Raw genomic sequence first — 24385 nt, forward strand, 5'->3', positions numbered from 1 at the left:
GCCTTGGGCCCAGAACACCTTATGTCTGCCATCAAGATCCACTTAGATTCTAAGTCCTAGACTAACAACTTGCAGATCAATGACATTTCAACACAAAGAATAGCTAGTCAATGAGGAAGGACCTTGAAAAGAAGGAAAGAAATCAATGTTTTATTATATTTACCGACCCTTTAACTCCTATCAAGTTTAATCCTTGGGCATTTTGTAGTATTTATCCCTCCTGTTTTTCTTCCAAATTTTGCAAAGTGCCAGGAATCCCCAAACTACCCCTTGTTGCTACCTTCTGATATTACATCATTTACAAAGACTGCAACTGCCTAGGAGTTGGCCCCCTTTAAACAGCGGTAACCATATGTTCCCCTGCCCCTAGACAGTGTGATCAAGACAGCCAGGACCTGCCTTCCCTGGTGGCGCAGTGGTTGAGAGTCTGCCTGCCGATGTAGAGGACACAGGTTCGTGCCCCGGTCCGGGAAGATCCCACATGCCGCGGAGCGGCTGGGCCCATGAGCTGTGGCCGCTGAGCCTGCGCGTCCGGAGCCTGTGATCTGCAACGGGAGAGGCGACAGCAGTGAGAGGCCTGCGTACTGCAAAAAAAAAAGACAGCCAGGACCCAGATTTAAATCACCAGCTGCATGCCCTTGGGCAAGTCACCTTTTCTGAGATTATTTCTTCATCTGTGAAATGGGATAATAATGCCAAACTCTACAGACTTAAGAGGTGTTCATGGAATAATCATATTCAGTAAATGTAAAGCATCCAACACAATCCTGGGCGCAGAGTAGGTGATCAATGCTTCTTTCTTTTCCCTCTGTCCACTCTCCCCTCAACAAACACATACACTGTCTTTTTCACACCCAACAGCTGGAAGCAGCAGAAGCACAATTTGGAATCAGAGAAGGAGGTGAGAGTCACGCTTTGCCCCTTCCCAGCTGGATGGCATTGGGCAGGTCACTTTGCCTCTCTGAGCTGGGGGTTTCTCATCTGTAACTTGTATGCCATGCCCTCTTCACAGCATTGTTGTAATAGCTCAAGAGAGAGAGGCCCTCACTTAGGGCAATGGCAATAGCTATCACAAAGGATTTGTTAAGGGAATACTCTAGCCAGGTTGGTTGCTTCTATTTATCACCTGTGAGAGGAGGGACTCCCAGAACTGAAAATACAGTCCTCTTTGTAGAAGTTCTGGCTTTTCTGCCAGGAATACCTGGCATACAAATGAGTAGCATGTTAGCAACTGTAAAGGAATGTAACAGAGCAGGATATGAGTACACAGAATTCTGGCCAATTCACAGGCAATGGGGAATCTAAGATGTTTGTTAATAGTGATTGTGTGGTTTGGAGAAGGTTTCAGTTTCCCCAACTCTAATAATGGGAGAAAGACGAATTGCAGATGGAATCTTATAAAGGCCTGTCTCTGCTCTAAAATTCCACATTCTCTGAATCTGCCTTCTTTCCCACAGCTGTCCGCTATAAATGTCCAATATAAATGAAGGATGGTGAGGCGGTCTCTGAAGGCTGGTCAGCAATCCCCTGGGCTTCTGAATTGTTTCCTGCCCGTCTGATAGCAATTGATTATGCCTCTGATGACTCTTGCAATATCATCAGGGAGGCTTGTCTGTTTAGCTGATGGCTGCTATTCTCACCAGAGGGTGGCAAAATAATGTCGGAAAACCCTAACCAGGAACCTCAGGTATAAAAGGAAAATGTAAAAACACCAGGGATCATCTGCCAAACTTGGACCCCTGCTCCTCTTGGAACGCCCAACCTTCAGCCGAAGCAACGATTCTCAAAGCATGGTCCTGGTTCCAGCAGCATCAGCATCACCTGGGAACCTGTTGGCCCCCGACATGCTTGGCCACCCAGACTTAAACCGGAAGCTCTGGGGGTGGGGCCTACCAAGTGATTCTGATGCACTGCTCTCAGTGGTTAAAGAAACAAATCACCTATTTTAAAGCATAAAGTCTTGGTCTTCTCATCAGAGTCCAGGTGTGAGCTGAGCCAGTGCTGGAGGCCAGCTCAGGTTCTGCTACCTCCCCGCTGTGGAACTCTGGGCAAGTTAGTAAACCACTCTCAGCCTCAGTTTCTTCACCTGTAAAATGGAGGTAATACCTATAGCATCAGCAGTCCTGGGGTGATAAATAACAAATGTGTGAGCTGGACCCTTCAAAGGTAGTTAGCGGTGGCTCCATTTGCTGCAATGGATGGCATCTGTTTAAAACTTGAAAATGCCCGCAAAACTTCCTGGCATTTGTCACAGTAAGTCTCTGGACACAGTAAGTCTTTTAAATCCTCTCAAGTCTCACGTATCCAAGGGCTCAAAGAAAGGCAAGCAAGTCCCGTCCTCCTCCCTGAGGGACCCAGAGGGTCTGAGATACTCTGACCAGGCCGTGGTCAAAGGCCAGATCAGCCTCCCCGGGCCTGGCCCGGGAGGGGCCTTAGAGGTCATCTCGATTGACCCCCTGCTTTTCCGCGGAGGAACGGGGCCCAAGGTCGCGCGGTGAGACGCTGGCAGAGCTGGGCCCCAGGCTGGATCCACGCACTCACAGTTCAGGGCTCTCCCCCTGCTCCTCACTGACGCCCCGCGCCCCAGCTCAAGGGGAGCCAAGATCACCCAGTCGCCCCCACTGCACCCCTCGAATGGATCTGCCCAGGCCCCGCATCCTCAGCCCCGCGCCACCTGGGCTCCCGGCGGCCGGAAGTTCCTGGGTCCATCCAGCCGACGCGGGCGCGGGCGCCAGACGGGCCAGGCAGCGCCTCCCGCGGCCAGGCCGCCCCCTGGCGGGCCCGGGGCGCTCGGCAGCTGGGAGCCGGGTGCCCGCCCTCTCCCCGCCGTGGGGCGGAGTCGCCACGCTTGGGGTCCGTTCCCCTCCTCCCAGGCTCCCGCCCCGTCCCCGCCGGGTGGGCTGCGGGCGCGGCGCCTTGAGGCCGGGTGGCGGGTCCGGCGGCCGTCGGAAGCTGCCCGCCGAGGGGCTGACGAGGGCTGCGGGCGCGGGGCTCCGGCAGCCGCTGATGGGAGGCGGCCTCCGGGAGAGCAAGCGACGGCGCCGCAGCCACCATGGGGAACAAGCAGACCATCTTCACCGAAGAGCAGCTGGACAACTACCAGGTGAGCCCGCCGCTCGGCCCCCGAAGCGGCGCCCCTCGGCTCCTCCCTTCTTTTTCCCGTCGCTTGCCGAGGCCTCCCGACAGCCGTTTCACCGGGTTCAAACCTTGCTTCTGCTTTCAGCTCGACGCTTGACCTTGGGCTGGTGACTTCTCCGAGCCTCAGTTTACCTACCCGAGGAATGAGAGCGCTTTCCACTTAAAAGATTCTCGCAGGCGTCCCTCTTTCCAGCTTCCTCCCTCCTCTCTCTCTCATTCAGACTTCTTGCTCTTGGCCCCAGGCTGGACCCAAACCCTTCCCCGACTACTCCTCCCTTCGCCCACCTTGGCGCAGAGATGGAGTCCTTAAAAGTAGGCTGGAGGGAGGACCCTCCCACCCCCACTACCCCCGAAAACCTGGGAAGCAGCCCAGGAGAGTGAGTCTTTGTAAAGTAGAAATTAGCTATTAGCTGGGTAGGGAGTGAAGTGCATCAGCACCCCAATTCCATTCTAGGTTGGGGTCTCTCCGTATGGCCCCAGTATGGAAATAATTGGAGCAAGAAGGCAAGCCAGGTACCAGTCTTACATGGTCACCTCTCCAAGCTTCCTAAGGCCCCCAGCAGCCACCCCCTTAGACCCTCCTGAGTTCCTCTGCCTCCAGAGCCCGGGAGCTGTCCAGATCAGATCCCAATGCCCTCCCACTCATGTACAAACTTTTCTGTGGTTGCAGGATGGAGGAGCCCAGCCTCCTGGCTTGCCCAGAGCCCTGGCCAGCCTGCCCAGGCCCCTTCCCTGCCCTGCACACTGCAGCTGCCCCAGAACTATCCGTGTTCCCTTGACACGCCGGGCTCTTTCCTCCCTCTCTTTGCCCGTGCTCGGGGATGCCGCTCCCGGGTCTCCAAATGATTTCACTTACCCTCCCAGGCCCAACTCTGCTGCTTCTTTCCTGACTCTGCCAGGCAGAGGGGGCTGGACTGTGTTGTGGCCTGTGTGGAGTGTGCTTGGGGGAGATGAACACCAGCAGGGTCTCCACAGCTGCCTGTTGCCTTCGTGAATATTTATTTTGGAATTGAGCTTGAAGTGTGGGTCCTCTGACGTGGGCACAAGTAAAATAAAGGCCCTTCTCCTCCTGGAAGTGCTGGTTGTCAATAACACTGCTTTCTCAGGGCCTCACGTGGAGGCGCCTTCTGTGTACCCAGTGCTATAATGGAGGCTCTCTATGCATCAACTCATTTGATCATCACAGGGAGGTGGGTTATTTAGCCCCATTTTACAGTAGAGTAAATAAAGGCTGAGGAGGCCTTCGGTACCCTGCACAGTGAAGGTTCACACAAGAATTTGAATTGTGAATCCAAGACTCACTCCTTTCGTTGCGGCTGGGGGCTGTGTGTGCTCTATGTCCTCAAGGCCCTCACTGTCTGCAGAGACAGCCCCCTCGCCTCCAGTGGGAGGCAGGCGGTGAGTGTGCTCTAGGGGAGGGCACTAGGGGGCAGTGGGAGACCTGGAGGGAAGGGGGTCTTTGCTTCGACTGGTAGGTTCAAAATAATGCAGCGCTTGCAGACCCTTGAAAGGTCAGTAGGATTTTGCCCATCAGAGTCCCGAAGGAGGCATTCCAGGCAGAGGGGACAGCTTGGGTAAAGACTTGGAGGTGGGTACAGGCAGGCAGGTAGACCACGCTCAGAAGAGTAGCCTCGTGGGCATGGGGAGCCTGGGTTCCCACTCAGTCCGGCCTGGCGTTGAGTTACCGTTCGGAGTCAGGCCCAGTGCTGGGTTCTGATCCTTTGGCAGAGGCTGGGCCTGGTGGGAGAAACGAGAGCTGTGAAACCTGAGAGCCCCACGTCTCCCTCCCTGAGACTCTCCGGCTGGCCAGGGCCAGCGAAGGCCAAGAGTAACAGCCACCCCCTCCCCCAACTGATCTCCAGGGTTTCCTGCCCTCTTCCCCAGTCCCCAGGTGCCAGTGATTCCCAAAGGTCAGATTTCTTCCCAGACCAATTCTCTGCCTTCCAGATCCAGCCCCTAGACCCCTCAAACAACCAAGAGCTCATCGCCTTCCCCAGGACCCTCCACTGCTCTTTGCTCTACTATGGCCTATGTTTTCAGTCAAGGACAAGTCCTGAAACTCTCATCCTCTTTGGGGGCTCACCTGGGGATCCCATCCTCGATCTCCATAGCCAGGGCCCTGGGCGAGGCCTCTCAGTGTCGTGTAACTGAAAATGTAACTGCTGCCTCCCCACCCCACCCGCTTCTGCACCCTCCAGCCACCCGCGTGCTGCTACCACCACAGTCTCAGTTTCTCACTCCATCCCCTTCTCATTCCTTCCCATTTTCTTTCGACAGACACAATGTGCATCACCAATGTAAAACAATGTTTTCTTTAAAAAGAATCTCTGGACCAAGAGTTGCATCGTATGTATATTAACTAATCCCCCACTGTGGTGGGAGACCCTAGGGAGTTGTCCATATATAGGTCATGAACGCCTTGGAGCAGAAGTACAGGGTCGAAGATGTGAAGGATCTTTCTAAAACTTGGGTGTGACCCTCTCCTCTCCCTGGAATTCCACAGTGTCTTGGGATAATAGCCTGAGCGGAGTGCAGAGACCACCTCACCCTGGCCTGGTCTGAGCTCAGCCAGCCTCCAGCCTCGTTTTTAGTCCCTCCCCTGGCACCCCAAGTTCCAGGCACACTGAAGGGCTTCTAGCCAAGCATGGCCTCACCTCTGGCCTTGTTCTCCTGGCGCCCTCCCCTCACTTCTTCATCAGCGCCGTCTGGCCTATCTTTCTGTCCATGCCAGGCCTCACCTCTTTTGGACAGGCTCCCTGATGCCCTCCCCCAGTCCTTCTTTTGGCCACAGAATGGTTTATACCCAGTCATCACTGTCTGTTGCCCCTCCATCCCGCTTCCTGTGTGTCCCCTGCTCAGGTACAGAAGAGGCAGTGGAGAATGTCGTCTGAATGAATGAATACTTGTTAAAGCACGGCTCTAAGGAGGAGAAAGAACTCCAGGGATTCTGAAATCCTGGGTTCAAGTCATGGCTGGGCCATAGATGCTGTAGGCCTTAGTAAGCCATCGGCCCTCTTCTGGGTCTCAGTGTCCCCACCTCTAAAATGGGAATGATCACTAGCCCTGCTGTGCTCATGTCACAGGGCTCTTGCAGGAATCAGCTGAGCTGTGTGATGGTCAGCTGGGCGGTGCTGAGGCTTGAGCTGGCAGAGCTGGATGGAGAGTCCACTCCGGCTGGGACTGGCTATGGCTCGGCTCAGGACCACTGGCACAGGCAGACCAGGCATGTGGGAGATGGGAGGCAGGGAGGCTACCTGGACAAAGTACCCTTGAGTTGAGCTTTGGAGCATGGAAAGGATTTGGACAAGCTGGACGAAGTAGGGAAGGCACTCCAGGTGGGAGAACAGGATGACTATAAGCTTACAGGAGGAACTGTAGCCTTAACTGGCGTAACATCTGAGCTTCTACTATAAAAGCCCAGCCTGCCCTGTCTTCTGCTGCCAGAGTCCTGAGGGCCCATCTCTCCTGGGCTAGGCCCCCTCCCTCCCTCCCACCCCTCATAACCCTAACTTGAGCTGGGACTCTTCCCTGAAGACCTATCCCTGTGAACCCTCAGGGGCCAAGCAGTGACCGGACATTTGTTCTCAGTGGAGTATAGGGAAGAGTTCCTGCAGACCTATGGCTGTAGCTCCCTGGGCAGCTGAGTAGATGGAGGGGGGCAGGGTTTTTGTTTGGTGTCTTCAGGGTGGGAACAGACACAGAGCTGCGGGCTCTGAAGGGATGCCTTTGGGACATGGGGTACTGGGTGGAGCTGTTGCACAAAACGGGGTAAGCTGTGGCCTATAGGCTTCCTGCATCTTATCTCATTTGCTCCTCTCACTCCTCTTCCAAGAGGCAGTATCCTCATCTTACGGATGCGGAAACTAAGGTTCCAACAGGAGACTGAACTTGCCTAAGGGTCCAAAGCAAGACGAGAATTTGCATCTGACTACTAAACCTTTTCCTCTGCCACGCTGCCAGGCTACTCAGAGCCCTGAGAAGCTTTTTTTTGTTTTGTTTTGTTTGTTTGTTTTCTGTCTTTATTTTTGCGTTATGCGGGCCTCTCACCTTGTGGCCTCTCCCGTTGCGGAGCACAGGCTCCGGACATGCAGGCTCAGCGGCCATGGCTCACGGGCCCAGCCGCTCCGCGGCATGTGGGACCCTCCCGGGCCGGGGCACGAACCCGTGTCCCCTGCATCGGCAGGTGGACTCTCAACCACTGCGCCACCAGGGAAGCCCCCCTGAGAAGTTTTTAATGCATCTGCCATGTTCCTCCCCTATGAGCTGCCCCCCTGGGATGAGTTCCAGGGAAGTAAGTCAGCAGAAGAACAAGCAAAACATCAGTCGACGAGGTTCATGGTAGCTTTATTGGTAATGTTGAACACGTAGAAATGGCTGTGGCTAAATGTTCAGAAAGATGAGAAAGTTTAGGTTAAGCAGGGCCAATGCCTGCAGTGAGATATTCCCCAGCCCGTGAAATAATGTTAACTGCTGTAGAAGGTTTATGTGGAAAAGTCTGGCCATTCATTCCACCAGTCTCTATTGAGTACACGCCATGTACCAGATATGGGAATACACAGTGGAAGCAGGACGTGGAGTGGTTGGTGTACGACGGTGCTGGGTGGACTGTGGCTCGGTTTCCACTCAGTAGGCAGTGGTCAAGAAGCACATAGGGGGCTTCCCTGGTGGCGCAGTGGTTAAGAATCTGCCTGCCAATGCAGGGGACACGGGTTCAAGCCCTGGTCCAGGAAGATCCCATATGCTGCGGAGCAACGCAGCCCATGCGCCACAACTACTGAGCCTGCGCTCTAGAGCTCGTGTCCCACAACTACTGAGTCCACGTGCCACCACTACTGAAGCCCACGCACCTAGAGCCCGTGCTTTGCAACAAGAGAAGCCACTGCAGTGAGAAGCCCGCACACCGCAACAAAGAGTAGCCCCCCACTTGCCGCAACCAGAGAAGGCCCCTGCGCAGCAACGAAGACCCAGTACAGCCCAAAATAAAATTAATTAATTAATTTAAAAAAAAAAGAAGCCCATAGGCCTGAGTTCCAGCCCAGCCCAGATCTGCGTTTGCAGTTTAGGGGAAGCTGTTCAACTTTGTTGAACCTCGGTTTTCCCATCTATAAAACGGGGAGGCAATGCCTGCCCCACCCCCGCCCCATCCCCGCCCATAGGCTAGTGATGAGGATTAAACAAAATTGGATATTCAGAGCCCCCACGGACCAGCCCATGGTAATTATGGACTGGTTGTGGTGTGGTTCTCAGGCTGGTCTGCGCGTTGCAATCACCTGATGGCTCTGAAAACTGCTGATGCCTGGATCCACCCTCAGGGATTCTGATGTAATTGATCTGGGGTCCATTGGTGGTGATGGGAGGGGACACAGGGAGTTTAAACAGCTCCCCAGGTGATTCTGCTCTAGAGCAGAGGCCCTCACACTTCAGCAAGCATCAGCATCTCTAGAAGGACTTTTTAAAATGCAGATTGCTGGGCCTCATCCCCAGAGTTTCTGATTGTAGTTCTGGAGAGAAGCCTGAGAATCTAAAGTTCCACTAAGTCCCCAGGTGATGGCGGTGCTGCTGGTCCAGGAACCACACCTTGAGGACCATTGATGTGGACAGATGTAAGTCGTTGTGATAAGGGACTGGAGTCATGTGAGAAGCTTTCACATTTAATGCCAATAAAACCCTCAGATCAGGACCCAGATACTTCCTTTCCAACCCAGGGGATAGGAGAGAGGAGAGAAGAGAGGGGAGGGGGAAGAGGATAGGCCAGGGGGAAAGAGAGCAGAAGCCAGGACCTCTCCCCATCCCGTTATGCCGACACCCCCACCATGCTGGTTGGAAGCGCTCTGGCCCTTCTCACTGGCAGCTTCAGGCTGTAGAACCAGCTGTGGGACTGAGAGAGGTTTGTGCCTGGAAGGCCCAGCTGGGCGGCCTTTGCTGCCTGCTCCAGGTTTCTGGGGTCTGCTGAGAAATCAGCCCACACGGTCTTCAGCCTGTCTGAGTCTTAGGCCTGTGGGGCATGGAGTTATTTGCCCATTCTGGGTGGGGAGGGGGCACTGCTTCCCCAGCCTGAGCCTCTCCTGGCCCCTACAGAGGAGCTGTCACCGAAAGCAAAGTCTAGCCCCCCAGGAGAAGCCCCTATGTTTCCAAGGAGGGCCAGACTATGCGGGTCCTTAGTCTAACTCCCGCCGAGCAGCAGGTGCCTCAGGACAGACTTGTGGGGCTAACCGGGGCCTGGAAATTGCCACCAACTCTCCCCTCTTCGGCTCTCCTTCAGGTGCCCACTGGAAACCCTAGATATGCATCCCGTGGGCCTGCTTTCTTGGGTCCTCCTCAATGAGCAGTGCAATTGCCCCGGGGCCAGGGGCTCCAGGTCTCATCCAGTGTGAGCCGGGCTGTCTGCAAGCCTGTACCGTGGCCATTAGTCCCTCGTCGGAGCCAGCTCTGGTCAGCATACCGCCCCAGGAGGCCCCACCAGCTCTGGGCTCCCTCACGCTTCAACAACAGGCCAAGGTGGAGGGGCCAAACGGCAGGGGAGAAGCACAAAAGCCCTTTACGGTTGGGCATTTTATGAAGTGCTGGGTCCTTTTCACCCCCAGACTTCCCACAAGGCCTGGCTTAGTAGCATCATCACCAGGCAGGCGGAGCTGTGGACAGAGGCGTGACTGTAGGAGGTGGGTTATCCAGACCAAGGCAGGATCCCCAAGATGAGTTTATAATCTGGGTGAACTCAGGATCCGAGTGCTGCCCCAACCCTGAGTCATGCCTACCTGGGGGTCCCCAGCAGCCTCCACCCCGGCCTCTGTCCAGATGCTGCCAGTTCCTCCCTGCCCACCTTCCTCCTCCCCCTCTCCTCCTCGGCCCCTTCTTTCCCCACACCCCAGCCTCTTCACTGCCTTCTCTAGCCTCATCTATTCCTGTGGCTTCAGATACCAGTTAGATGCTGGTGCTTCCCCAGCCTGTGTGCCTGGAACTCTCAGCCTCTGACCACGGGGCTGCTGCCTGCGACCACTCAGGACACACACCACCCATGACTCCACGAGACACCATTCTTAGGGGCTGCAGCGTGGACCGTGCCCCCTGCCGCTGGGCAATGCGGTGACCCTGTCAGTCCTCACTCCTGTTTTGTCTCCCGAGTTGTCTCCCACCCACTTCCCCCGGGTGCCCCACAGGGTATCTCCTGGCCCCTCGAATCAATGGCATCCACCTCTGAACTCTCCATCTGCCTCCCAAATGCCCTCCCCTACGCATGCCTCCCAGCCCCCCACGCCACACACTCACTTCCCTGGCTCAGGTCAAAAGCCTCAGAAGGCAGCTTCTGGACCCACTAGACTGCTCCCCGCAATGGGCTGGGGCAGGGAGGGGTGGTAGTGACTCTGCTGCCCCCAGTCCAGGGCTGGCTGTTCCTGTGTGGCTCTGAGGGAGGAAGGACAACCAACTAAATGTGCGTTTTCCTTCCACAGGACTGCACCTTCTTCAATAAGAAGGACATCCTCAAGTAAGTGTGGCTCTTGTTCACCCCTCTGGAGCTGGGGCAGGGGCAGGGGTGGGGCCGGGGACCCTGGGGGCCGAGGCAGGGGGGTGGGGGGGTGCTGTACCAGCTGAGGACTAGCTTTTCCACCCCCATCAGCAGCCGAGCGCAGGCTGCTGTGGGAACTCGAGACGTCCCACCCCCCGGCTCACATCCTTCTGCCAAGAATCGAACGTCTGCTTACTGCATGCCAGGCTCCGTGGTGGGCGGTTTCAGGAACATTCTCATTTAATCCTCACTGTGCCCTTGTAACAGGAGAATCCTTTTATCCTCACTTTACAGGTGGGGCTTAGCAACTTGGCCAAAGTCGCCCAGCCAGGGACTGAAGACCTGGCCTCTGACGCCAGGGTCCTCGTTTATTTCATTGCACCCTGGGACCTGTCAGACTAAGGAGGGGACCCTGTCTGTTAGACCAGGGATCCCTAAGAGCCTTCTGGCTCTGATGTCCTGCCACTCCTGGGAGGTCCTAAAGGCAGGGGCATGGCAGGCAATGCCACCACCGCCCCTGAGCTGTCCACCAGGGGTCTCTTCCCTTTCTTTGGGGGTGGGGTGGGCCTAGACAGGAGAAATGAAGGGTGTTGGCAGACTCAGAGCCCCAGGACCAGATGGTGGGCAGGACTCACAGAATGCCAGGAAACCTGGCCCCACAGGCCTTGCCAGGCCCCCCTCTCTGGGCTATCAGGTGGCACTAAAAGCCAGCAAGGTCTCGGGATCACTTTCCCTGGAGGTCGATGGGCAGGCTGGGGCTAGAGCCTGTTACACTTCCCAAGGGAGCTGTGGTCTGTCACTGCCATGACCACTCTGCTCAGATGGTGTCCCTCGGTCCTTGCTTTCTGCCCAGGCTGCTTTTCCAGCCTATCCCCTGGGTGGGCAGGGATGCCCACTCCTACCACCTTGGAGAAGCAGGGTGAGGGGCAAAGCCCCCAGGCCTTGGCATCAGCAGACCTGGGCTCTACTTCCCAGCTCTGACCTTGGACAAGCTTTGAGCCTCGCTGAGCCTCTGTTTCTTTTATAAAACGGGGATAATGATACCTCCCCTGTTGCTGAGAGGCAGGAACGCCAGTGTGGTGTTTGATAAATTGAATTTGGTCTGTAGCTTGAGTGAGGTGTGGGGTGCGCTTCCCACTTGGACAGATGGTCCTCAGAACTGTAATAACACAGCGGTCACCCCGGCATTCCCGTGGCACCTCTTACCTTTCAGAGTTCTTGGCCCAAATCCTCGTTTAAGCCTCACCACATTTGTCCTCTGTAACAGGGAGCTCCCGCCATCCTGACTTCCCACCTTTGTAGACGCTGGGCCCAGACTGCTTGTCCTGGGAGACCCACCACCACCATTTCTGTTCTGGCAGCAAAAGCTTGTCCCCAGGCCTTGGCACTGGCTGCCCCACCACCTTTCTCATCTTCCCGCTGCATTCCTGCATGTCCTTCAAGACCCACTCCAGCGTCATCTACTCTGTGAGCCCCCAACTCCCTGTCCCCCAGCTCTCACACAGCCTCTTTTGCAGCCTTTTAGGGGGCTCTGTGGGCTCATGGCTCAGGTGCCCAGCTCCCCCTGGACTTGCAGTCAGGCAGGACACAGGCTCCCCATGCCTGGCACTGGGCGCGGCACCAGTAAGCGCTTGAAGAGTGTGTGGGTGAAGGATGGGTAGGGTTGGCCAAGGGGAGAACATTGCAGGCTAGGAGCAGCGGGGTCAAGGGCACAGACCTGCTTCACCCTGCCCCATCCCCAGTTGCCCATGGGGGAGGAGAGTGGTTCAAAGGCCAGGCCAGGAATTGGATTCAACCTGAGGGGCCTTTGAGGGTGACCCTGGTCTCTTGGCAAATGATCAGCCCCAGGTAGGTGGGTGGTCTGAGCAGGGGTATGGGGTCTCTTGGCTCCCCACAGCCCTGGCCTGTCCAGCTCTGCATCCTTCAATGCCGGCCTCTGTAGTTCAGCCCAGGCCCGGAGTCCACAAAGCGGGGAAAGGACCCCTTCTGGCAGCTGGACACGCTTTCCAAGTCCCCCGCTGCGTGCTCTGTCACTGGTTCCTTCAGGCCCCACCTCTGTGTTAGCACTCACTGGGGACCAGACCCGGGGCTTTTTCTGCAGAGTGGTCATGTGGGGAGGGGGAGGGGGTAAAGCCCCACTGGGAGCAGGGGCCCTGGGGTCTGGTCCCCACTGTGTAGCACCTGCCATGTCTCAGTTGCCACCTCTGCAGCATGAGGATGACAGTGCCCCCTGGGGCTGTTTTCCCACAGACTCCAATGGCTGCGAGGGCAGGGGTGACAGTGTTGTTCAGCACGGGCTGCTTGGAGTTTTGTTGCCCACCCGTCCACCCTCAGGAAGGGTCGTGAGGCCAGGCAGCGTGTGGGATTACATGTCCCTGGGGGACCAGGCGTGGCCTCGGTGGCTCGATTCCAGTTTCAGCCCCCTCGATTTTCTCCAACCTTCTCTCTGGGCCCCAGCAAGAGCCAGTGTGACTGATCACCCCTGCCAGGCGAGCCCTCTCCACGCTGTTCACATCTCAGGTCCAGGCGGGACGACCGAGGCCCTGAGCCCAGAGAGGGCCAGGAGCGAGGACCCGGCCGGCAACACAGAGCAGGTCAATGGCAGAGCCAGGCCCGAGGCCCAGGGCCCTCCTCGCAGGGGCCTTCCAGCGCTGTTACCCCACCCCCACCCGGATGGTTTTCTGGGTGGGCTGCACCCTGAGAACTGACCAGATGGCGAGGAGGAAACGTGAGCAGCAGGTTCTTCTTTGCAGCTTGGGGCCCAGCTCTCTGGTAGCCTTGGGTCAATGATACTGAGTCACAGATACCCGTCTGGGCAGTTTTCCCCTCCCCTCCCCTCCCCTCCCCCGCTCCCCTCCTTCCTCTCTACTCACATACACACACACAAACCCGGGTGGATCCAGTTGCTCCCCAGGGCACAGCTCTTCCAGCCCGATGCTGAGCCTGAGTGGGCAGCCCCCCATTCAGCCACCTTCTTTGCTATAGGTAACTCCCCTGCCCCCAGTTAGCCTATGCAGCTAAGCACAGAGAGGCCCAGCTAGCACACCGGGGTGTTTGCCTATTTGTTACTTTATCGTCTATTTTATTTTCTCAACCATTTAAAGACTCTGTATAATCTATTTTAATTACTTTTAATTTTTTATTTCACCTGTGATACATGATGACTGTAGAAAAATTAGAAAATAAAGCCAGTCAAAAGAGAACAAAAATTGTCTGTAATCCTGCCACCCAGAAATAATGGCTCTTAATCTTTCGGTATTTTTAACCTCTGGGTAAATCATGTTTAAATATTTTCCCTTTGTGTGTGTTTATCGGAAATTTGGATCAGGTTGTTCTGTAATATGCTTTTCCTTAGGCAACTTGTAAAAATAGATAAGATAAAAAAATGATCTCACCACCTTTTCATTTGGTTGGACATTTAGATTTTCAGCTTTTCACAATTATAATTAGCACTGCAGTGCACATCCTTGGGACACCATGACACACGTCTGGGATTATTTCCTTAGGATACATTTTTCTAACAGAGATTTCTGGACCAAAAGGCGTGGACATTTTTAAGGCTTTTGATTTTTATTGCTAAATTGCCCTCCAGCAGCCATGCATGAGTCTCCATTTCCCTGTTTCCTCAATCACACTGGCTGTTACATCTCTTTTGTCTTCTGTCCCCAAATCATTTATTGACTTTCCCAAGGGTCTCAAACTCAGCTGTCTGTGGGGGCCAACATGCGTTGCAAATAAATGAAGCTGTGAAACCCGACGGCAATGTTTTAGGACAAGGATCTGCAGAAATTGCTGTTCCTGAGCCCCAACTGGTTGTGGCCTTGGGGAAATCCAGGTTTTTCATGTAAAATTGTTTAATTTGTAAATGTTGGCAGCTAAGTTTTAAATCATTATTTTACATGAAAGCTAGACATGAATGTGGACCACCAACCAGTCTGTGACTTCCAGAAGAATCCATCTTCTCCCCACTGATTTCAAATGCTGTTTGTCTTGGACTAATTCTCATTTATATTTGGGTCTGCCTCTTCTACACCAATGTCTATTCCATATGTTTTTACTTATAATAGCTTTAAACTATGTTTTAACATCTGACGGGACAAACATCTCCCCGGTGACTCTTTTTTCAGGGTTTTTCCCCAACTCTCCAATGTTTATTCTTCCAAACAAACTTTTGAATCAGGTTGGCAAGATCTCAAATAAATCTTTTGCAGATTTCAATTAAGAATGTATTCATTTTACAAGAAAATGAAGAGAAGGTTGCCATCATTACAGTAGTAAGCCTTTCCAATCAGGAAAGTTATCTAACTCCCTAAATATTTTACATCCTTTGGTAAAGCTTCATGGTTTTCTTTGTGCACATTTCATATTTATTTTATACTTAGCTGTTTGGGGGTTTTTGGAGGGGGATTTTGTATCGTGAATTAGATCTTCTGTTATATAATATTTTTGAATAGGTGAATGCTGGTAGAAAAACTATTGTGTAGAAGAGCTACTGAGCTCTTTCTCATTCAAATATATATATATATTTTTTACTAACTTTTTTTTTTTTGGCTGTGCTGTGCAGCATGTGGTATCTTAGTTTCCCAACCAGGGATCGAACCTGTGCCCCCTGCAGTGGAAGCACAGAGTCCAAACCACTGGACTGCCAGGGAAGTCCTCATTCAAATAGTTTTTAAACTGATTATTTTTGGTTTTCCAGCAAATAATAATTTGCATCCTCCTTTCCAATATTTAGATATACTCTTTTATTTTTCTGACTAATTACATTGACTGGCACTCACAGGGGAAATGTTATATAATGAGGGTGACGGTAGGAATCTCACTTTTATGGGAATGTCTGTAGTACTTTTATCATTTAAGTATAATGTTAGGTGTTGATTTCAGGTAGAGAGCATCCTTTTGTTTATGTTTGAATAAGGATTTTAAGTTTTTTGTTGAAAAAATTAATATATACCTTAAAAATACTTTTTATTTTTATTAATAAATACTCTAAAAACTCAGTTCAGAAGTAGGTAAAGTAATAAGTGAAAGTTGGCCTTCTCTTATCACTCCTCTCCACTCCTGCCTCACAGAGACCATCTGTGTAAACATGTGGTGTACACTTTTCAGGTACTTTTCTGTGTACGTACAACCATATGGTCGTAAGTGCAGCTATCAAGTTGACCAAAATATTTTTTGCTGCCTATTAATGTGACTTATAGTCACAGATTCCCAAACATTGACTCACCCATGCATTCCTGGAATAAATCCTACTTGGTACCAATGATTTACTCTTTCAAATGCTGTTGGACCTGATTTACTAATATGTTATTTTATAAGATTTTTGCATCTGTATGTGTAAGTGCCATTGGTCCATTCTGGATGCTACCTACTAGGTTCTGGTAGCAGGGTTCTTATTAACTTCCTAAAATAAACTGGGAGGCTTTCACTTTTTTGCCCCATGCTCTGGAACAGTTCAAGTAGCATAGGTATTGTTTCTGCCCCTGGAACTTATGATAGGACTAATACGTACATCTTCGTGAATTCAGTAGTGCCCTTTAAGGGAGGAGGGGTACAGGAATGCAGTTCTGTGACAGTTTTTGGAGTTTTTCCCAAAGTGATTCATCTTTCCAAATTCTCCTTGAGTTTTCCTTAGAAAACAAATTCCAGTATCACTATAGGCATAGAGTCAGAACACATCTCTGTCCCAAGGCAGAAGCTGGCCTTCGTACCCCAGAAGACACCTCTTCAATTCCACTAATACCCACAGGCCTTCTCCCAAATCCTCGTCCCTTGCAGGGAGCCCCTGACATGGCAGGCAAAACGCTAATAGCTACCAGTTGAGGCCAGGTGGTTTTAAATACTAACGCCATCCTTTTTAATCCTCACAAGTGTGAGGAGGGTAGGACAATCCGCATTTAACTGATAAGGAAATCTGTTCTCCAGTGGGTTAACCCACTTGCCCAAGGCCACGCAGCTAGTGAGAGGTGTAGGCAGTGCTCCAACCTCAGTCTGACTCACGTCCCTGCTGCAGCCACCCCACAAAACTTTGAAGGTGTAAGCCAACCCTCAAACACCCCAACATCACATCCCAAATGTCCAGGTCAAGGGGGAAACGTAACCATTGCAAATACTATGGTCCTGTCAAAAGCGCATGAAACCAGACGCACAAAGTGTGATATATAGTCCAGGTTCCACGTTTGGGGACAATATTAAGAAAAGGCAAATTTTCCTCAATGCCGAAAGTAAGAGCAAAGAAAGCCCTCGAATGCCCCCTCATGGAGGGTCCCAGCTTGATCCTGTCACTCTGTTATCCGTTGCTCCGCTTTGACCCAAAGGACAGGGTTTGGGTTTTCCCCTCCAGGTCTGTGTTTCCAAGCCTTGGACCTTCCTTGTGATTTCAGGCCCTTTTATAGGAGCATGTGAGTGGCCAAGTGGGCTCATGGCATTTGCTTTGCGTTTACTGTACAGGTGCTCTGAACCAGGTGCTGATGTGCTGGCCTGGGTGGCCTGACTTACAGGGAGGGCCTGGACCCACCACTGTTGGCTCTGGAAGCTGGGCAGACGCTTAACCCCTTAGCCTCAGGTTCCTCACCGGAAAAACAGGGGTGAGGGTACTAATAGCTACCTCTCGGGGTGATTAGGGATTAAATTGAGTAAAGCAGTGCACACGGGGTTAACCCAAAGCCCAGCACAGAGTGAGCATTTGCTAAACAGTGGCTGACATTTTGTGTGTGAGCTGGGCAAGCAGTGACCTGCTCCACTGGAGAGGGCTGGGCAGCAGGGTGAAAAGAGTTGTGTGGACCCTGATGGGGGATTGGGTGGCTATGCTGAAGGGCCTACTAAGGATGGGCCTAGGAGCATGTCACTGGGCCAGGCCACTTAGAAGAAGACCAGGGTTGATCTGGCTTTGGGGGTATCAGGGAAGGTGGGCCCCGGAGATATGGGATCACCCGTCCATCCAGGCCCCAGCAGCCCTGGGCCTCACCACAGCCCCCCGTCAATACCCCTGACACCTGTCCCCCTGTCTGGCAGCACTTCCTGGACACAATTTCATCTGAACCTAATTTGTACCTGCCTGGGGTTAGGAGGGGAGGGCTGTTCTTTGGGATATCAGGGACCTGGACAACAGGACACGGGGCCGCAGAGGAATAATGGAGGAGGGGCTTCCAACTGAGACAGGGTTAGGATGTCTCACACCCTGGAGGGTCCACGCAGCATGTAGGTGGGTTTGTGTCCCAGGGCCCCCCAAGCAAGGTGGGAGGGTGAGAGGGAGCTGGGGACCTGACGCGTCAGCGAGGAGGGCCAGGCCCAGGGCAGTGGGCTCCATCCCGACCACCCCCAGCTGGAGAGAGGTTGTGGATGGCTGTTCTCAGGGGCTTCACAGGATGTGAGGGCTTCCGGAAGCTCTTCCAGAGACCCAACCCTCAGGGCCTAGCCTGGGGGCAGGGGTAGCAAACTGGGCCAGGACTTCAGCGAGGTCAGTGGTGGGGAGCGGCAGGGGCAGCATGGGGAGGAGGGGTTAAGAGCCTCTGCTCTGGATTTCTGGTTTCGGGTTCCAGCCATGGTTCCTGAGACTTCCTAGTTGTGTGGTGTTAGACAACTCACTCTTTTAACCTCTTCAGGCCTCAGTTTGCTGAGCTGTAAGAGGTGACATGCCTGGCGCATAGACGACTCTTAAGAGAGTCCAAAGAGGAAAAAAATAAGATCAGATGGGCAAGCCCTTGCGGGTGGGGGGATGGGCAGTGGCAGCAGTGGCCGTGGTGTTGGTGGTCATGGGAATGGCCAGGACGCAATCTAGTCATCAGCATAGGGGTCTGGGCAGAACTTGCCTCCCTTACAAATCCCGCATCCTGTGGGCAGAGCAGATGGTCTCCCCAGGCCCCTGGCCAAAGTGGGTCTCCAGCGTGAGGGGCCAGGGTGCAGGCAGGGTGGCGCTGGGCCTCTGAGGGCCCGGGGACTGCATCCCCTCCAGCACTTTTTCTCTGCTTCCCTCGCAGGCTCCACGCGCGCTTCTATGAGCTGGCTCCCAACCTCGTCCCGATGGACTACAGGAAGAGCCCCATCGTCCACGTGCCCATGAGCCTCATCATCCAGATGCCGGAGCTCCGGGTACGTGAGAGGCTGCTGCTCGGCAGAGCCGGGGGGATCAGCTAGAGAAGGCCGGGCAGGGGGGCCGGGAGTGTGGGGAATATGCCCCTCTGGATGGGCAGGGCAGCAGGGGCACCCAGACCTGAGTTGAACCCCAGCTGTGCCTCAGTTTCCTCATCTGCACCCTGTGGATAAATGAGCTACGTGTGTAAGTAAATGAGCTTACTCGGTAAGGGTGCCGTGATTGGTGCTGCCCTATAGTCTGCAGGGCTGTGGACCTGTGCTCACCTGCTTGCCCCTGTGTTAAGTGGCCCGTCTGCTGTCCTTGGCAGATCTTGTTTGCATCTTCTTTTTAAGGTAATTTTTTTAGCCTCGTCCTCGCATGGCTGTTGTCTCTCACAGCACGGTCATCCATAGCATCTCCTCTCAGACTTCAACGTGCGCAGGAGTCACCTAGGGATCTTGTCAAAATGCCGGTTCAGGTTCAGTAGGTCTGGGGTCCAAGATCCTGTTTTTCTAACAGGCTCCCAGGTGAGGCTGATGCTGCTAGCCCTCAAACCATATATATCCTTTGACATAAGAGTTTCATTTCCCGAGTTCCTTACACACAAAATACACTCCAACGGTAAGAAAGCATTTGGGTTTTTAGGGCACATTGCCGTGGGTCTTTGCAAAGAGCCCCTTGCCAGACCTCAGGTGTGTGACTCTGGCGTCAGGGTGTCCACTTGGGGTCCACGTGGCATCCACTTGGGGCCTGTATACTGGTCATGACCTCAGTCCTGAGGGACAGTGAGCCAGAGGCTCAGCCCTGACAAGCGTCCAGCCTGGCCTAGAGAGGGGCTTGATTCCAGGTTCAGAGGATCACTAGAGGGTATGAAGCGCTTCGGCAGGAACCATGGGATTGTCTCTCAGCCCCCTGTGCTGGCCTGGGCTGGGCACAGAATGGAGTGGCCCAGTGCTGGCCCAGCTAGGGTGGAGGGCTCCAGGAGAGGTGGGCCCTGAGTGAGTTGGGATCAGAGGAAGGAGTCATTGTTATAATTCCCCACCTACCTGTGGGCTGGTCCCGGCCCAGTTCTCCCACGTCTGGGGCCCCACTTCTGCCCCCTGTGATCTTGGTCTGAGCTGAGAGCTGCCCAGGCCCTGGGCTCTTGTAATAGGGAAGAACCTTTTGTATTCTATTCCAAGTTAATCACTAAAGGGATGTTTCCTCTAAGCTTAAATTATACATAATGGCCCATCTCTGGGAACCCTGCCTCCCAGGTAATGAGCTAAAACACCTCTGTTTAGCTCACAGGAAACATCCTGACCAGGCCCACCTGTGAATGACTACAGGGAGGAAGAAATTAACACCTCCCCTCCAGAGGCTGATGGGAAACAGGAAGTGTTTGACTTTACTCCCTCCCCTTTTAGTATAAAAGAAGCCTGAATTCTAACTCAGGCAAGGTGGTTCTTTGGGGGCAGGAGCCCACCATCTTCTCGGTTAGCTGACAAATAACATCACTATTCCTTGCCCAAACAACTCATTTCTCTACGTTTTGGCCTCTCGTGTGGTGAGCAGTATGAACGTGGACTCAGTAACATTGTCTTCCCTTGCATGTCAAGGCAGGAGCCTCCATGAACTCCCTGGGCAATGGGACTAATCCCTGCTCCTGCCTCAGAAGAGGTGATGCCTCCAGTGGGCACACCTTGGTTCTGCTGAGCCCTCCGTGCTGATCCGAACAATATAACGAGACCTGATGCTTGCAGAGCTCTCACTGGTGCCAGGCTTTGTACCAGCACCTTACATACTTTAACTTATTCAACCATCTCCCAACCCAATTAAGTAGGTGCAATTATTATCCCCATTTTACAGATGGGGAAACTGAGGCCCAGGGGGATTTAGGTCACTCGTTCAAGGTCACGTAGGCCATAGCTGTCGGGCTCTGGGTTCCTCCCAGTGAACCTTCACCTATGGTGACTGCTGTGGTGGTTTTCTTCAGGAGAATCCCTTCAAGGAAAGGATTGTGGAGTCTTTTTCTGAGGATGGCGAGGGGAACCTCACCTTCAACGACTTTGTCGACATGTTTTCTGTGCTCTGTGAGTCGGCTCCCCGCGACCTCAAGGCAAGCTACGCCTTCAAGATCTACGGTAACGAGGGCCTGGAGGAGGGGCTGTGATGCTGCATGAGGGTGGTGGCATTCCATAGGCCATCTAGTTACTGCTGGTTCCTGCCGTGGGGACGCTGGGGACACCAAGAACACTCTGAAGAGTGCGTGTCCAGCACAGTGGCCAGTGGGTACAACTAGTGCATAAGGGACATCTGCAGGGTCCTGAGAGCAGAGGAGGGAGGGACCCACTCCACCTAGGGTGGGTGGTTAGCGTGAGGAGAATTCACACGTGGTGACATTTCAGCATGGCCTCGGAAGACAAGAGATTTGTCAACAGGAGAATGGGGGTGGGCATACCTGGTAGAGGGAGCACCACAAAGCACAGGGCGTGCTGAGAAGGTGGGGAGACGAATGTGGTGAGATGAGGGCGGTGTGATTCTGGAGAGGTCCCTGGGGCTGGGCTGTGAGGAGCCAGCCAAGGAGTTTGGGGGCCACTGCAGGGTTTCAGGTGAGGCCAGGAAGCCCTGTGTTCTAGAAAGATCACTCGGCATCCTGGAGGAGCTAGAGTGGCAGACGCCAGGGTTCTGGAGAGGAGGCCTCTGCCAGGTGGTGAGGCTGGGCTGAGAGGTAGGCTCCTCCCACCTCTGCAGTGGCTGCCAGGGGTAGGGTGGCCTCATTTCACCCCAGCCCAGCCCAGGACCCACTGTCCCACTGGCCACCAGAGGGCGCCGAGTACCTGCGAAGCTTTTGGTTTCTCCTGTGGCGATAGGAGGGAACTTCACACTGCAGAGCTCCTACGCTCTGAGCCTGACAGCAGCTGGGACTGGTGTCAAACCCTCAGACAGTGCTCAGATGGAAACTTTGAGGCCCAGGGAAGGTCCGTCCTGGACCAGAGGAGCCACAGACAAACCTCCTGTGCCCAGCATCTTTCATCAGCCAGGGGATCCCAAGGCAATGGGGCCCATTGGGCTGTTTCTTCATTTTGTAGTTGTCACGTTTATTTCAGGGGACTTTGGTCTACATATATCTCTGCACCCACATTGTGTTTGCACGTCAGAGGCATGGCACCCGCCTTGTCTACCCTTAACAAACTACGTCCACAAGGTTCAAGTAAAAAGCTTCTCGAATTCCAACCATCATCCCCCTAATGTTGGACCCCATGGCGTTGCTTCTGGGAAGGCTGTAGTCTGCCAGAGAGGGGAAGTGCAGGGCACACAGCCAAGCAGGTGTGGGGACAAGTGAAGGGAGGACCAGGGCTCCCCTACCACCCTGGACTGGCGGGTGGAATGGAGAAAGGCAACTGGGACCTGGAGTTTGGTGCTGGGGGGAACTGGGGCCTGACCTCTAGCAAGGATCACCCACTTCCTTGACCTCAGTTTCCCTGAAGAATGAATGGAGTCTGCTGGACAGATAAATGGGAAGGGCGCTCCAGACAGAAGAAAGAGCACGTGCAGAGATCTGATAGTTGGGTTGAAAGGCAGTCAGAAGGGTGTTCGAGTTCCCTGCGATGAGCCTGTGTGTGGCTCGGCCCTCTGAACATCTTGCTGAGCTGTGGACAGTGGTAGTGCCTTTTGCCGAGTAGAATCAAACCATGTTCGCTGCTCTTTGTGCACAAAAGGCAACCACAGGGCCTCTCTCTGGGGGGGCTTCTGAGTCTTCTGACCTCCACGTCTGGCTTGGGACCAGAGGCAACGTGTTGCAGTTTAGAAAACACGGGTCTTAGCGTCGAACAGGCCCCGGTCAGCATCCCAGCTTCCCCTCCAACAGCCATCTGAATCAACAGACCTTGATTCAGTCACTCGGCCTTGCCAGGTCTTGGTTCCCTTAGCTTTAGAGGGAACACAGGGTCCACCATGGGACAAGGCCAGGAGAGCCGTTTAGCCTGGGCCCAAAGTTCCCAGGAGGCCTCAGATTTGGACGTTCGCAGTGTCTCAGGCCAGGGCTGGGCTTGCCGTCACGGTGGGGGTTTGTGCGGATTGTGAATGTGGATTTGTTGAATGTGGTGTTAGGAGGTGCCTCGTGAGTGAGACCCCCTGGTCCCTGTCGGCTGAGGGCAAGGATCCAGTGTCCCCAGAGTGTGCACAGAGGGGCCAGGGAGGTATCTGGTGTGACCAGCTCAGAGGAGAGTGGCCTGAGCGTCCCCGACCCCACCCCACAGACTTCAACACCGACAACTTCATCTGCAAGGAGGACCTGGAGCTGACGCTGGCCCGGCTCACCAAGTCGGAGCTGGACGAGGACGAGGTGGTGCTCGTGTGCGACAAGGTCATTGAGGAGGCCGATCTGGATGGCGACGGCAAGCTGGGCTTCTCCGACTTCGAGGACATGATCGCCAAGGCCCCCGACTTCCTCAGGTGCCCTCCCAAGGGGCTGGCATGGGCAGGGCAGGCCTGAATGGGGGCCGCAGCCAGGAGACCCCTTGGGGCTGAGGCACTGTCGCTGCTCCCGAGAGCAGTGGTCCCAGCAGGCTCTGTGTGGGCCGGGAGGCAGGTCACGTTCAGGCCGAGCTGCCCTCAGTGTGTGACTGGGAAGTCCTCTGTCCCCAGCAGGGCCAGTCTCTGGTGAAGGATAGAGACTGGGGGCCCTTTGGTTATGTCGGGGGTTGGATGCCCTGGGCACAGCTGGTCCTCCAGGCCTTCCTTCCCTCCTGGAGGAACTGTCCAGGGTTGGGTGCAGGGCCTGGTTGGCTTTCTGCTGAGGACCTTTACCCACCCAGTCCAGAGCCTCTCAGCCCCTCCTGCTCTTTCTCTTTCCAGCACTTTCCACGTCCGGATCTGAGGACAGTGCCGAGGTTACAGGGGCCAGAAGCCGACCATCCAGCTCTGCTGCCTACACAAGTGTGACCTCCAGGCTCCTCAGGAGAGGAGCTGTGGCCTCTGGGGTTTACACCCACGCACATTTCCTTGGCCCTTTCAGCAAAAAATCCTTAACCAGGGAAGGGGGGATGTGAGGGGCAGGGCCTTTCCCAGTCCCCCTGTGGTGTCTCCACAGGTCTTCCTTCTATCCCCCCAACCTTCCCCACACCCTGGTCCTCTCCCCATCAGAAATGGCCCTACTGGGAGGGGAAGACAGAACCCCTAATAGGGCAGGGGTGCTGACTTGTCCAAGTGCTGGGCAGGCACCCTGGTTGCCCAGGGCAAAATGAAAAAAAAAAAGGACAAGGTTTAACGAGCTATGCAATCTTTCTTCAAAACCCACAGCTGGGCTACACCCGACCCCGCCTGTTCCTTCTCCCCTGACCCTTCCCAATGTGAAGCTGTGTGAACAAGGGCCAAGGGCTCTGTCCCTGTCTCTGTCCAGGACCTGAACACCACCCCATCTGCCTTCCCCAGTGACGTGGAATCCTCACTGGTGTGTGCTGTCCACAGATTTGTGAACTCCTCGTACAGTAAAACACTTTCATGTCCCCGTGTTCTCTGTGTCTGCCAAGGTTAGGAAATATTCACTGGTCCCTTTTCTCCTTGAAATTCCACCATTAGCAATTCACATCTCTAAGCATTGCCTTCCCCCTTTAGGCACCAACTTTTATTTCAGTGCTTAGGTCCTTGAGGGGAAGACACACCTGTGCCCCAAATCTTCGAGTGAG

The 24385-nt window shown here is 54.1% G+C and overlaps 1 protein-coding gene across 2 annotated transcripts; it reads left to right on the forward strand.

The window, feature by feature from the left end:
* Positions 1-855: 855 nt before the first annotated feature.
* CIB2 (calcium and integrin binding family member 2) lies at positions 856-24201 on the forward strand. Of its 2 annotated transcripts, XM_065871389.1 has the most exons (6): positions 856-943; positions 10587-10621; positions 18622-18733; positions 20692-20839; positions 22958-23153; positions 23556-24201. In XM_065871389.1, the coding sequence occupies exons 3-6, from the start codon at positions 18665-18667 to the stop codon at positions 23575-23577; spliced, it is 435 nt and encodes a 144-aa protein (XP_065727461.1). In that variant the 5' UTR covers positions 856-943; positions 10587-10621; positions 18622-18664; the 3' UTR covers positions 23578-24201. The 2 variants fall into 2 exon arrangements, with proteins under 2 accessions (XP_065727461.1, XP_065727462.1); XM_065871390.1 differs by lacking the exons at positions 856-943; positions 10587-10621; positions 18622-18733 and adding an exon at positions 3053-3103 and having other exon boundaries at positions 23556-23577.
* The last annotated feature ends 184 nt before the right edge of the window (positions 24202-24385 follow it).

The sequence above is a fragment of the Phocoena phocoena genome, chromosome 2, assembly GCF_963924675.1.
Source record: "Phocoena phocoena chromosome 2, mPhoPho1.1, whole genome shotgun sequence".
In the NCBI taxonomy this organism is placed as follows: domain Eukaryota; kingdom Metazoa; phylum Chordata; class Mammalia; order Artiodactyla; family Phocoenidae; genus Phocoena; species Phocoena phocoena.

Excerpts from the sequence above, each read along its gene's own strand:
- CIB2 (XM_065871389.1), top strand. The coding sequence starts at position 18,665 with ATGGACTACAGGAAGAGCCCCATCGTCCACGTGCCCATGAGCCTCATC. Across the intron at positions 18,734-20,691 it reads TCCAGATGCCGGAGCTCCGG|GAGAATCCCTTCAAGGAAAG; the intron begins GTACGTGAGAGG and ends GGTTTTCTTCAG. Across the intron at positions 20,840-22,957 it reads CTACGCCTTCAAGATCTACG|ACTTCAACACCGACAACTTC; the intron begins GTAACGAGGGCC and ends CCCACCCCACAG.